Source organism: Misgurnus anguillicaudatus, chromosome 11, assembly GCF_027580225.2.
Source record: "Misgurnus anguillicaudatus chromosome 11, ASM2758022v2, whole genome shotgun sequence".
NCBI lineage: Eukaryota > Metazoa > Chordata > Actinopteri > Cypriniformes > Cobitidae > Misgurnus > Misgurnus anguillicaudatus.
The window spans coordinates 6,789,319-6,802,757 of NC_073347.2; the positions used below are offsets into that span (position 1 = coordinate 6,789,319).

The 13,439-nt window shown below is 36.5% G+C and overlaps 2 protein-coding genes across 4 annotated transcripts; one reads left to right on the forward strand and one right to left on the reverse strand.

Moving 5' to 3' along the window:
- Positions 1-425: 425 nt before the first annotated feature.
- On the reverse strand, positions 426-10,601 carry apmap (adipocyte plasma membrane associated protein). Its single transcript, XM_055171068.2, has 9 exons — positions 10,320-10,601; positions 10,080-10,196; positions 8,452-8,567; positions 7,990-8,082; positions 4,645-4,761; positions 4,296-4,470; positions 4,069-4,203; positions 2,288-2,480; positions 426-1,958 (listed from the first exon to the last, which is right to left on the reverse strand). The coding sequence occupies exons 1-9, from the start codon at positions 10,409-10,411 to the stop codon at positions 1,749-1,751; spliced, it is 1,248 nt and encodes a 415-aa protein (XP_055027043.2). The 5' UTR covers positions 10,412-10,601; the 3' UTR covers positions 426-1,748.
- Positions 10,602-11,299: 698 nt separating this feature from the next.
- On the forward strand, positions 11,300-13,413 carry LOC129416707 (uncharacterized). Of its 3 annotated transcripts, none has more exons than XM_055171070.2 (9): positions 11,302-11,479; positions 11,824-11,891; positions 11,974-12,021; positions 12,115-12,179; positions 12,335-12,372; positions 12,473-12,552; positions 12,633-12,695; positions 12,880-12,949; positions 13,114-13,413. In XM_055171070.2, the coding sequence occupies exons 1-8, from the start codon at positions 11,389-11,391 to the stop codon at positions 12,940-12,942; spliced, it is 516 nt and encodes a 171-aa protein (XP_055027045.2). In that variant the 5' UTR covers positions 11,302-11,388; the 3' UTR covers positions 12,943-12,949; positions 13,114-13,413. The 3 variants fall into 3 exon arrangements, with proteins under 3 accessions (XP_055027046.2, XP_055027045.2, XP_055027044.2); XM_055171069.2 differs by having other exon boundaries at positions 11,304-11,479; positions 12,880-12,930; XM_055171071.2 differs by lacking the exon at positions 12,880-12,949 and having other exon boundaries at positions 11,300-11,479.
- The last annotated feature ends 26 nt before the right edge of the window (positions 13,414-13,439 follow it).

The window sequence follows — 13,439 nt, forward strand, 5'->3', positions numbered from 1 at the left end:
TGGCTTACAATAACATGAAATTAATGTAGGAGAGACAACGAAACATAAGTTTTCTCTTAACTTTAGCCATGGCTATATTGACATTATTGTATTTTTTACATTAATGCATTTGGCAGATGCTTTCATCCAAAGTGACATACAAGTCATACATTGTTTTATCAGTATCTGTTCCCTGGGTTTTGAACTCATAATCTTTTGCTCCGATGACACAATGCTCCATACCCAGTGCATCCCAACATTTTTTCCTTGGGGCACCACCTAAATACATATACGACATCCTGAGCCCCCAACCCTCCACATCTATCTTTCCATCTGATTTTGCCATTATGGCAAGTATGATAAGATTGTGCAAGCAAATTTTAAATAATTATTTTACACAAGAGAATATTTTATTACTGTATCTTGGCAAAAAGTAAAAAAAAATGTAAGTGGAACATTTTAGGCATATTTATTTGAGCTCAAAACATATCGGATACCACGCCCCCCCTAAGGGGGACCGGACCCCAAATTAGCCACTGAGCTATACAGGAACACATTTTTAATAAGTATCCATGTTTTATTTTGAACAAGATTAGTCTGAGATCGAACAATAATTGCTGGACCGTCACTGAAGTTGTCGTACAGTTGGAATAAATGTGCTGACCTTGATGTCAACCACCGAAGATAATTAAAAGCGTGGAAGCCTATTTGTTATGCATATTGAGATACAGCATTGTTTATAACTCAAGCAGAAGATGTTCTGGATCTCAAACATTACTGTTGCCAATTCTTACTTCATACAAAATAATGAGACTTCAGCGTTGTGTTTAATACAGGGTTCCGACTCAAAGTCAAATGTAAAATTCCCCGACTTTCACTGACTTGAAAGTTGAATTTCCATAATCTATGTCTGGGATGCCCTGAGCCTGGATAATGTAGAGACTTCATAAAAATGAAGCTTAAATGCATGAAATGAATAAATGGTGCCAATAATCAGCGGTTTAAATTGTAGTTGGAACCGGAGATAGTATTCCTTACATCACAAGTTAACAAGCAGATTACATTTTCATAAATGGAAACTAAAATTTAAAGCAAGAAACAAAAACACATGATATTCCATTACTTGGATAAACAAAAAAATTCCCTGACCCGTGGGAACCCTGTAAATACCAAATCATCAGCATCAATCAGCTTCCAGTTATGCAATTCTCCTGTAGCAACATAAACAAATCATGTGTTAAATAATGACAACACATAAAAATAAAAAGAGGAATCGGTTAAATCATTCACGCGGGTCTTATATAATGCTGGAGTAGATTCATTTTATAATAAGCACTCTTTCAGTTCCCCATCTCTATATACAGTCATGCACAGAAGGTATTAAGAGTCTCTCGAATCTCATTTTTCTTAAAAAAATTTAGCAGCTCTGTTTTAAGTGCCAGATTCTAGTGTACAAATAAAACAAGTACAGAAACGTCATACTTCACATAAGTGGAAAACAAAAACAGTAATGGCACATCTTTTGATTAAAAACCAGCCAGCCACACAGCTTATAATAGTTAACACAAAAACAAATCAGAATGAGGATTTAAACATATTTTAGAGCTAAATAAAAAAAACACAGTGGTTTGTTCATTTGTTGAATGTAGTATGGAAGAAGTTAACAAATCCTGCCGTTAAAGCGTCGTCAATGTTATTTGCTTCAAAATCAGTTTAGAAGTCAGGATGACTCGAGTAAATGATTCTGTCTTGTTTTGTGTCGGCTCCTTTCACACTTTGCTCAGATCCAGTTTGCACAGATAAGGTGAGCGGAAGGAACCCAGGTACAGGTGACCGTTGTGTTCGTGGGCTTCGCTGATGTAAGCGGCCACCATGCCATGCGGGTCGTGAAAGCTCCGCACACACGTGCCGCCGTCCTGCAGCTCCACAACTAGACTGTAGCGTGGCACAAACTTCAACAGCGTGGCTTGACTGAAAAGCTGAAGATGCAAAAACAATAAAGAAAAAAAATTGAAATGCATTTCTATTGTATGGCAGTTCAGTGACCACAAAATCAAGAACTATAAAAAGGGCTTGCGCATTATTAGAAGCACTGCGATTTTATAAAATAGTCAACTAGTCAAACGTTTAACAAAAACCACCATAGTGACGTGGAGCTGCATGACTCCATTTGCCGCCATTTACATCTTGGGTGACATTAAGGTGAGTAAATAATAATCTATTTTCAATTTTGAGTGAACTAATAAGCTGATGAATTGAATTTGTTGTGTTAGATGAAGAAGATGTTAATCATGATTGAGGCAGGTACCTTAAATACAAGTTTTTTTATCCAGGGTCTCTGAGATAGAAAGTCAAGCATGGAGAAGCCTGGGTTGGGTCGAACAGCAGACATGGCCACCCAATAGCCACCTGAAGAACTGCGTCGGATGTTGTCAGGAAATCCTGGCAGGTTCTCGATAAATGTATCCATGCCCCCTTTATTGAGACCAGACACATGGACTCTGTAAAGAAACAGCACACAGCAGGTAAGAATTAACAATTGATGTGTGCATGCATAAGTAGTGCTAAACTGATAAATACGCCAATATTTAGCCATTGTGAGATTATTAGCTTTAGCTGGCAACCATGCTAAATAATCAAAATGCACGAAACCTCCCAACAGCCCTGTTAATAGATAGATAAATGCGCAATTTATTTTCACATAAAACACATTTGGGTACAGAAAACATTTATTACAGTCCCTCAATTTATTTGGATGATAGGCGCTGAGTTGGAGCTCCCTCCAAAGATTCTCTAGTGGGTTTAGGTCTGGAGACTGGCTAGGCCACGCCAGAACCTTGATATGCTTCTTACAGAGCCACTCCTTGGTTATCCTGGCTGTGTGCTTCAGGTCATTGTCATGTTGGAAGACCCTTTCCCCCATGACTCCTCTGGATCATCCAAATGGTTATTGGCAAACTTAAGACGGGCCTGGACATGTGCTGGTTTAAGCAGGGGAACCTTCCGTGCCATGCATGATTTCAAACCATGACGTCTTAGTGTATTATCAAGAGTAACCTTGGAAACTGTGGTCCCAGCTCTTTTCAGGTCATTGACCAGTTCCTCCCGTGTAGTTCTGGGCTGATTTCTCATCTTTCTTAGGATCATTGAGACCCCACGAGGTGAGATCTTGCATGGAGCCCCAGTCCGAGGGAGATTGACATTCATGTTATCTTCTTCCATTTTCGAATGATTGCTCCAACAGTGGACCTTTTTAACCAAGCTGCTTGGCAATTTCCCCGTAGCCCTTTCCAGCCTTGTGGAGGTGTACAATTTTGTCTCTAGTGTCTTTGGACAGCTCTTTGGTCTTGGCCATGTTAGTAGTTGGATTCTTACTGATTGTAGGGGGTGGACAGGTGTCTTTATGCAGCTAACGACCTCAAACAGGAACATCTAATTTAGGATAATAAATGGAGTGGAGGTGGACATTTTAAAGGCAGACTAACATGTCTTTGAGGGTCAGAATTCTAGCTGATAGACAGCTGTTCAAATACTTATTTGCAGCTATATCATACAAATAAATAGTTATAAAAAAATCATATATTATGATATCTGGATTTTTTTTAGATTATGTCTCTCACAGTGGACATGCACCTACGATGACAATTTCAGACCCCTCCATTTCAGACCCCTCCAAGTTCTCCCCACATGAAGTGGGAGAACTTGCCAAATAGCAGGGTGTTCAAATACTTATTTTCCTCACTGTGTATATAGGCATTACGACTGGATTATAATGTAATCAGAAAACACACTAAAATGGGAATTTGGATTAAGGGGCGGTATTATCCCCTTCTGACATCACAAGGTGAGCCAAATTTCATTGACCTATTTTTCACATGCTTGCAGAGAATAGTTTACCAAAACTAAGTTACTGGGTTGATCTTTTTCACATTTTTTAGGTTGATACAACCTCTCTGGACCCAATTATAGCACTTAAACATGGAAAAAGTCAGATTTTTACGATATGTCCCCTTTAAGACACCTATGCAACACTCCCTTCAAATTCAAAAAGGTTAACCACACGATTCATAATTTGTAATAGTACATCACCTTTTTATTCTTGCCATGGTGGTTTCAGCCACCAGAACCGATTCCTCATCAGGAAACAGCTGGATGCCGTTGGGGAAGCGCAGGTTCTCCATCATTACTGTAACTTCTTTTGTCTCTGTATCATACTCCAACACACTAAAATGGCAAAGCTGCTGTATTAAAACACATTTTCTTTTCCCCTGAATCAGTCATTCGGAAACAATGCCCTTCTTTTATGCCCCACTTACCGTCCGTCTGCTGTGGCTTCCATGATCAGGTACATGAAGTCTCTGCGGTGCCATTTGCTGCTGGAGTCTGTGAAGTACACCTTCCTCCCATCCTGCGTAACGTCCAGATCATTTACAAAGGCCAGACGCCGGCCTCCGATCAACGTCCCTGTGCTCACCAGAGATTTTGCCTCACCTTAAGACCAAAAATATGAGTGAGGGGGGAAAAGATATCACAAGAAGTGATCACAATGGCCAAAAAAACTAAATCATCAACGCAGTCATATACAGAATGGAAATGAGTATTGTAATGTTAATTTCAGATAACCACTGACATTTTAAAGCAAGGATGCTTTTTTCTTTTTTTTACCTGTGACAGGATTGACTTCAAACAATCCTAAATAAGCATCAGCCACAAACAAGGTGCCATTGGGTCCAACGCGAATTCCCAATGGACGTCCACAGATGTGCTCATGTTCAGGAGAACCTTTGAATTGGGAAGCAAATGACATAGCGGTTATTCACCACTATTCATCATAGTATTTGTATTTGATATTTAATAAATAATAATATCTGATCAACATCACTCATCTTTGACATAAAGGAAATTGACATAGATGCGATGTTAGTAGTTACAGTAATAAAAACCTGAATTTCCCCCTATAAAGCTGTCAGAATCAATATCAGACAGAAATTATTACAGTGCTTGGCTGTAGCGGTGAATGACAAAAACATCCAACTAATGACAAACAATGACAATGATTTTGCTATGATATACCATAAGGTGTTTTGATATTGCAATTAAACTTACAGTTCATTAATAAATGAAAATAAAAACAAGTAAATTATTATAAAATTAGAAAAAAAGTCATATTTCAAAAAAGTTTCGTCATATTTCCATTTAAAAATCTTATGTTTATGTTGGTGGGTCCCAGCACATACTATATCCATTTAAATATGTTGTGAAATAAAAAGTTAACTGTGGTAAAAAGCCTTGATTTCCCAAAAGTTTTTCAAAATCCGTTTTTGAAAATGACAGCGTTATCGTTTTTATTTAAATGACAAAAACACAATTTTGTGTAAACGTGGCTTCATGCGCATCACAGGTTATGTCTACAGGCACGCATGAGTACTTGACAGCCATAACAACAATGGGGGCTTACAGGATTGTGTTTGTGCTACTAAAGATACAGAGTTTTAATAGGGCTGTGACGGATCACAAAACTCACGGTTTGGATCACATTATGGTTTTTGAGGCAGGGATCGGATTATTTTTCAGGTCAGCCAAAAGGGGGGTGGGGTGGGGGGGGTCTAATGACAAATAAAGCAATTACAAACATTTATAAAAAAGAATAAAGTTGGTCTAAAATTAGCATTAGGTACAGAAATCGAATTAAATGAATAGTAACACTGTCTTTATTGTATAAATTAAATATAACTTTTTTTTGAGCCACATAAGTGATTTTGTCTTGGGTTGTTTGATTAACATTAATAACACAGACTTAAAGGTTTAGTCCATTTTCTTAAAAAAATCCAGATAATTTACTCTCCACCATGTCATCCAAAATGCTGACGTCCCTCCTTGTTCAGTCGAGAAGAAACCATGTTCCCTTAAGGGAAAACATTGCAGGATTTTTCTAATTTTAATGGACTTAAATGGACCCCAACACGTAATACTTAACTCAACACTTAACAGAATTTTTTTCAACAGAGTTTCAAAGGACTCCAAACTATCCCAAACAAGGCACAAGGGTCTTATCTAGCGAAACGATTGTCATTTTTGACAAGAAAAATAAAAAAATATGCACTTCTAAATCACAACCCCCCGTCCATCTCCGGTCCCGTGACGCACCAGCGCGACCTCACATAATTGTGTAATGCCGTGGAAAGGTCACATGTTACATATATGAAATGCACATTTGCGCACCATTTTAAACAATAAACTGACACAAAGACATTAATTAGTATCATTCAACATACAACAACGTCGGAACGGTCCTCTTTCTCCACACCTGCAAACACTGGGGCGGAGTTTCGCATACGTCATCCATGACCTCTTGACGCTGGCACATCACAGGACCGCAGATAGACGAAAGGTTATGGTTTAAAAATGCATATTTTTTATTTGTATTGCCAAAAATGACAATCGTTTCGCTAGATAAGACCCCTATGCCTCGTTTGGGATCATTTACAGTCCTTTGAAACTCCGATGAAAAAAACTGTTAAGTGTTAAGTGTTGGGGTCCATTAAAATGAGAAAAATCCTGGAATGTTTTCCTCAAAAAACATAATTTCTTCTCGACTGAACAAAGAAAGACATCAACACCCTGGAAGACATGGTAGTGAGCAAATTATCTGGATTTGAAAATGGACTAAGCCTTCAAATAGGTTAATTGAGGTTACTGTCTCATTAAGAACAAATAAGCACAGGTTTCTGACTCTATAATTCACTCAAGGCATAAACAAATGTTTTTATTAGAAAAATAATAATGCAAGAGAATATTGTGTGTATGTGCCCTGTCAAGAACAGAAAGCTTTTATGTTGGCTTACTTTTCGAAACGCGTCTCTCCGCATCTGCACTACTAAGGGCACTTAAACTTGAATTCCAAACGGCGCTTCAGGAAGAAGATGCAGCATAAACAGTTGCTTCACATAAAACGTTACGTTGTTTTTCAATGCTCTATTCAGCAAATGTATGTTAATGGACTATAGTATGAGACACCGTAGCGCAACTCTCTCTATAGTTTACACATGAGGAGTTCTGTGGCCGGTTGCATAATGTTAAGACTGCGTCTAAAGAATGATTCTGACTAACTAGCAATTAGTTAGGGCTAATCAGTCTAATTATTTGGATTTAAATTAGACCAATCTACCTTTCTATGTAACATACTTTTATAACAAGCAGTTATGATCAGTCTTGAAGAAAAAAATTCATGACTAACTTTTATGCAACCGGCCACTGATCTTTGAAGGGATGATTACGTATGACTGGAGCTGGACCGGACACACTTAACTGCATGTGCGTACAGAAATCTGCTCACTTTAGCGCCTTTTTGTGGTTAAATTGTTTTAAATCACTTGAATGTTATCATTTGCAAGCCTTAGAAACCTATTTAAATTTGCATATTAATCTGCAAATTGCATGCGAGCCAAACCGCGGGTAGTGATCCGTACGAATTACGGATCAACTGCGATCAGTCACAGCACTAGAGTTTTTAACGCTTCTCCAACAAATTTATTTAGCCACTTTTTAGTTTGGGGAATAAACCTGCCTCATCGTCCATCTAAACAAAATTGCTTGAGGCTTTCGCCATTTTGATTGTTTGTATTCATCGCTCTGAAGGTACAAACTAACATTGCCAACTCGTGTCCTGGTTTTCAGTCATTTTCACAGATCTATGTAAACATGGATCATTTTAAACATCAGTGTTGTGTAAACATAGCCCTAGTTTTGGCAACACCAATACCATCCAACCCTACTGCGAAACTTCATCACAAAAGATTTTTATGTCTTAAAGTTGATTCGTATTAATGATTCGTCCTCCACTACACCAATCAAATGCTCTGAATGAGAATGTCCCTCCTCCTTACCTCTTTGTGTACAGTTGAGCTTATAAAAGAGTTACAGTTACTTATGTCCTCATCGGTCACAGTTATTGGGTCTATGACATTGTTACACAGTCCTTAAGCAATCTGGTATTTCTGGTGCTCTTACCACATGGTGGCTTGCCAAGTGTTGTTAGCACATGAAATTTCTGGCCCTCGATTTTCACAATCTTTCCATCAGCAGTGCCAGCGTACAAAACATCTAGAAAACAATGATTTTAAACACATTACAATTCCACATGGCTTCAAGTATGTGGCTCTGCTTGTAAAAATCCAGCTAAATGGATCTTTTTTTGTGTGATTTATGGTTTTTAACACAAAATCATCCTACATAATGTAAAGAATATTGTGTAAAGATATAACCTTGGTATCTTCAATATTGAATAGGAGGAGTAAGAGCGTGTCAAACTAATTGAAATCGATGACTTTAACCTTGATTTCAAAGACAATGTGTTCCTATGTCACAACTCATCTTTCGTTTATTTTGGCCTGCTGTCTAACACTCACAGTTGACCTTCAATAAACTGGGTGAAATGTGAAGCACTGACTAAACTGTTGTGCAAATACTGACCTCCGATGTTAGCAATGGATTCTGGGCCGATAAGTCGATCCTCAAACAGTCGCTCTGCTTGTCTCAGTTTCAGGTTGGGCTCGTAACAGCCGGTCATAAGAGGAGGTTCATTCAGACTAATTAAATGAATGAAAAACAGACATTGATCAAGTTTAATGTTTAGAAGTGCTGGAAATGACCCGCATATCAACATCAATTATTAACCATTAACACAGAATAAAAAGATGAAGAGAAATGAGAAAACCATTTGTGAGTTCAGTTAAAGGAAACTCAATTTCATATCATTTCTTTCATGAATCACAAAACATTTTACAATGAATGGTGCTTTTTTGGTTGATAAACGTATGCTTATACACTATAAAAGTATCATAAACTTATTATAGACTTACCATTGACTCTGTAGAGTCCATATGACATGGGAAAGATGAGAGCCATATCCTGATACTGTAATGTTTCATAAGCAAATTATTCTGACCAATTTCACAAACCAGACCATCTGATTCATTGTAAAGATTTAACTCAAAAGAATTACTTATTTATGAATCGCATTTATGTAAAGAGAGCTATTTTCCATAAATAATGACTTAAATTCTGGTCTGTCATAATTTTCACACTTGTGGTCTTGTGCACTTAATTGTACATACAGTATATAAGTGCTCAAGGTTTGATAGATTTCATTTAAGTTCTCTTTGCATATATTAGAGTCACACCTTCTTGAAGGTTGGATTAAACATGAAACGCACATGATCGTTGTCATCAGTGAGGCGACCAATCATGAAGAGCCGTGCCGTCATTAGAACTCTGTGCAGCCGATCTGGATAGGACGCTCTTGAAATGCTCGCGCGGTACTTTAAAACCACACGTCACAGTCACATGCCTTCAGCGCCAGCTCAAGTTGGACAAAATTTCTAACCGGCATGCACTGCATGAAGTCGAACACGTCAACGTCAATGCAAAATGGATGTACCACCGGATGTCCCAATAAGCATAGTGACATATGCGACTGGCTTCTGTGTGTCTGATGCCATGTCCATTTACATTGAAACTGCCTGATTTAATTTTCTGAGTTAATTTAACCTAGCAGCAGGGTTCATTTTTTTGCTACTTTTCCTAACTATGTAAAATGTAAAAGCATTATTTTAACAGGTGCAAGCTTTCTTAAAAAAAACTAAAACCTTAAGAAATTACTTAATTTTTTAATTAAGTAATTTCTTAAGGTTTTTAATATATATAATATGTTTTTTTTAAGAAAGCTTGTACATGTTAAAATAATGCTTTTACATTGATTGCAACATTTCCAGATTGGCCAATAAAAATAACAGGAAGTTCCTTATGGTATTGTGTAATACAATTGTGTGCAGGTATTTACCAATAGCCATTTACTAGGAGTAGGACAGAGTCAAACCGAATGACTACAGCTCAAAGTATCTGAACAATGACATGAAAGACACTGTTCATTGCATAATGATTTTTCCTAGCCAAAAAAATATTTAAACTGTAATTTTCATAACATTTCTTGGACGCCCTAGATCTCTTATTCACGGTATCATGTTAATTTCACCATATTTTATTTTATACGGTCTACGGTAGGGATGTGTTTGGAAGTGGGAAGCAATGCTGAAGCTCACCTGAATGCCTCTGGATCAATGGGAGACTCTAGCAGGAAAACCACCACGAGCAACGGTAAGAACAGGAAGGCCACCAGTGTGAGCAATGTCACACGAAACACCTTCCCACTGTACGTGCTGCAATGCATACATACCCATATAACACTTTAAAGCCGCATAGTGGGCGTGTTTTACACATAACAATAATACAAGTGCACAAGAGAGATATCAAATAAAAATGCAATGTTTTTAAGAACGCACCTTGTGTTTTTTTGCTGGGGTTCATGGGCTTCGTCTGTGATAATTTGAGGTCTGTTTAACCTTCTGAAGCGCAGTCCCTCGGGCTCATTCATGCTGTTGTTGATCTGTTTTTCACTCTTTAATGAAGTTTCACAAGTTCGGTCACATGGATTAATAAATAACTGCTCCACCAAACTCAAAATGCATCCACTTCATAACAAACCCAGCTCAGTTCATGACAGGCGCATGAGATACCAGCGCGCTGTAGACAGCAGCAGTGGTGTGTGAAGACAAAAACGATGTGATGAAAGAAATCATGGATGTGACGTCTTCTCAATGTAGCCCTAGAGTCGTTTTCAAGTTAAAAGTCTTGAACCGCTGCTAACAAGTTTATTTGAGCTAAACGTTTTATTTGAAAAAAAAAACATGTTTCAAGCACATATTTAATCATATTAATACCCGTCAGCCTTCCTTGGGAGCCAAGAATAGTCTACAGTTATGACTTGGCGGAAGAACTGTTTATAATAAATTAAAATGTAAAAATTACTTTTATTATATCATCACCACAAAACAATTCGACAATACATTTAAGCAATAATGTTGCTCTATTTGCTGCATATTTTTTTCCTGCAATATAAGTGAAAGGAAAACACTATTAGTGAAGTTAAATTCGAGTTTTGATTTTAGTTATGAAAATTAAAGTAATTACATTTTCCACATAAAATCAAAACTGACCATTCTTATTATTTTTAATGGAATATTGCAGTGTTCATTATAAACAATTTATCCATGTAGATCATTATATTTATTTAAAATTATGTGCCCTCATAATCTTTAATCAAAATCATCTTTTGGCGATGGTGCACCAAGCCACATCCACTATTTACATTCCGTTTTACTCATAGACTGTTTTTTTCTGTGTTTATCAGTGTTCATGAATACATTTTTATAGGCTGTAAAAAAATCGGGTTTACTTAAAAATACGTCACAACACGGAAGTAAAGTCGATCGTGACTTCCTGTTTACGAATTTTTTAAAGTTTCTGCCTTCATACTAATGGTTAACGGTGGCGCAAGCTCTTCTGCTGTTTATGAAGCGTAATGTTAATGCTTTAATGGCAGTTATCACCGAAAACACTCGTAATAGAGTTTGGATTGCCCTGAAGAGGCTTGATCTCAATGGTTAGTCTACTCTTTTTCTGCACAACTTGTTTAAAATGCATTTAGTTAGAGAGTGGCAGTGCAGCATCCAGGTTGCCATGGCAACATGAGTAGGTTTGCCATAGAAGACATTTTCTGTCTTTCCATTCATCTTTTTATTTATGTAAAACATTTCTTATATTAAAAACCTAAATTACTGAAGAGACAATAACTTGTTTTAGGCCCAACTGACAACATGATCTGGTTACAGCAAAGACAAAATGTAAAATATTCTTGCACCTGCTTATTGCTTTTGTGCTTATGAATTTGAATGTAAAGATATCTCATACAAACAGACATTTCAGACAAATTCATTTCTTTTTCAGACAGCAGGATCATTGCTTTACGAGAGGTTCATATTCCAAGTGGGGCGAATGTAGCCACTGTAACACAAGTATGTTTTTGTTTATTTGTTGGTTTGGCTATTGAGATGTAATATATGTACTATTAAATAAGTGCTTTCTCTCTCCTGATAGATATTAGCTCATTGTTTCAGACTTCACACATCTCAGACAACATTTAAGGTATCTTTGCATGAGTTATAAATATAGATATAAAGATTGTGATGTCATTAAATTGTCTTTCCTGTATGAATTAATTTCACAATACTTTTTAAGATCCGAAACAATCAAGGGTATTTAATCCCATTAAACTGCAGCATGCCACCAAACAGCAAACAACTGTAAGTTTATACATAGTGTCAGGTCATATGGTGTAAGTATATAATCAGACTTTGATCAAAAGTCATTTTAATGCATTTGTTATATTTCTTTGTCATTGTTTTACTTTTTCTAAATGGCATGAATATTCTAACATTTCAGTTTTCATCCTGTTTAGGCCATATGTTCTCGAAGTGGCCAGAAACTACCAGCATGGTATGTCAACTCATGTCACAATTCAGTTATTTGCGTTACTTTTTTAAACAGCATTAACACCTTACCAAAAGTTTGGCATTGATTCTTTTTATGATTACAGTTAATCCAAGACCTAGAAGTAATCCTATGAATGTGATTAATAAAACCCTCAAGTCAAGACTACAGAGCATTGCGAAAAGAGTGAGATTATTGACACAAATTATGATTTTAAATTTAAATAAAGACGAATGAACAGTGTTATATGTTTGCTTTTGTTTTAGATTGAAAGATTAGAAAACCTGTTGCCTCAAGTCAAACTAAAACATCATGAAAAGATGACAAAGGTGAACTATCGACACACATTTAAATCTATTCTTTATGCTTTCAGAACTGTATATGCTCCTAAATTTGAGTCATTATGAGAACACTTGAATATAAATTGCCTAAAAGCCTTAAAACTACCATCTTGAATACATCCAGTCTATGGTGTACAGAAATAATGGAAGAAAAATATTTGTCTTTTTGCAGGATATTGAGTTACTTAACCAAAAGTTGGTGTTTCTTCACAAACGAATGCAGGTATTTTTTTAATAATACAGTGAGGATCTCCATGCAAAATATTTACATAATGATTACTGCAAAACATAGAAAGGCTATCATAAATATAGATTATAAACAAAAACATACAAATCTACTGTGTCAAATTAAAAAAAATTATAATTATCCAACTATAAATAAAAGACAATGTTTGTTTTATTTCAGATGGCGGAGTCTTATTGCTGGGAAGGGATGCTTAAAAGAGCTCCACTGTGGTGAATGACATTTCTATTGAATGTCTCAGAGCTAAAATATAAACTTATGTTTTGTGTCTAATATATCTTTCAGAAATTTTGTGAAAACCATGAATTTCCATGTATTTATATAGATTAAAAACAGCAGTTTATTAAGTAAATAAACAACAACAAAAGCTTAGCTTCTTGTTGTATTTTAGGTGCAGTCACTAGAATGTGTTCATGATTGATTTATGTTTTAAGTTTAAATAAAACCTGTGCCACACATGACTGTTTTTGGGTGGTAATCAGAAAAAC

Coding starts and splice junctions, on each gene's coding strand:
- apmap (XM_055171068.2), bottom strand. CDS start 10,411: ATGAATGAGCCCGAGGGACTGCGCTTCAGAAGGTTAAACAGACCTCAA. Junction 8,083..8,451: donor ATCCATTGCTAACATCGGAG/GTCAGTATTTGC, acceptor ATTGTTTTCTAG/ATGTTTTGTACGCTGGCACT. Junction 4,762..7,989: donor ACTTGGCAAGCCACCATGTG/GTAAGAGCACCA, acceptor CCCAATTCAAAG/GTTCTCCTGAACATGAGCAC.
- LOC129416707 (XM_055171069.2), top strand. CDS start 11,389: ATGAAGCGTAATGTTAATGCTTTAATGGCAGTTATCACCGAAAACACT. Junction 12,022..12,114: donor CATCTCAGACAACATTTAAG/GTATCTTTGCAT, acceptor ATACTTTTTAAG/ATCCGAAACAATCAAGGGTA. Junction 12,931..13,113: donor TTCTTCACAAACGAATGCAG/GTATTTTTTTAA, acceptor GTTTTATTTCAG/ATGGCGGAGTCTTATTGCTG.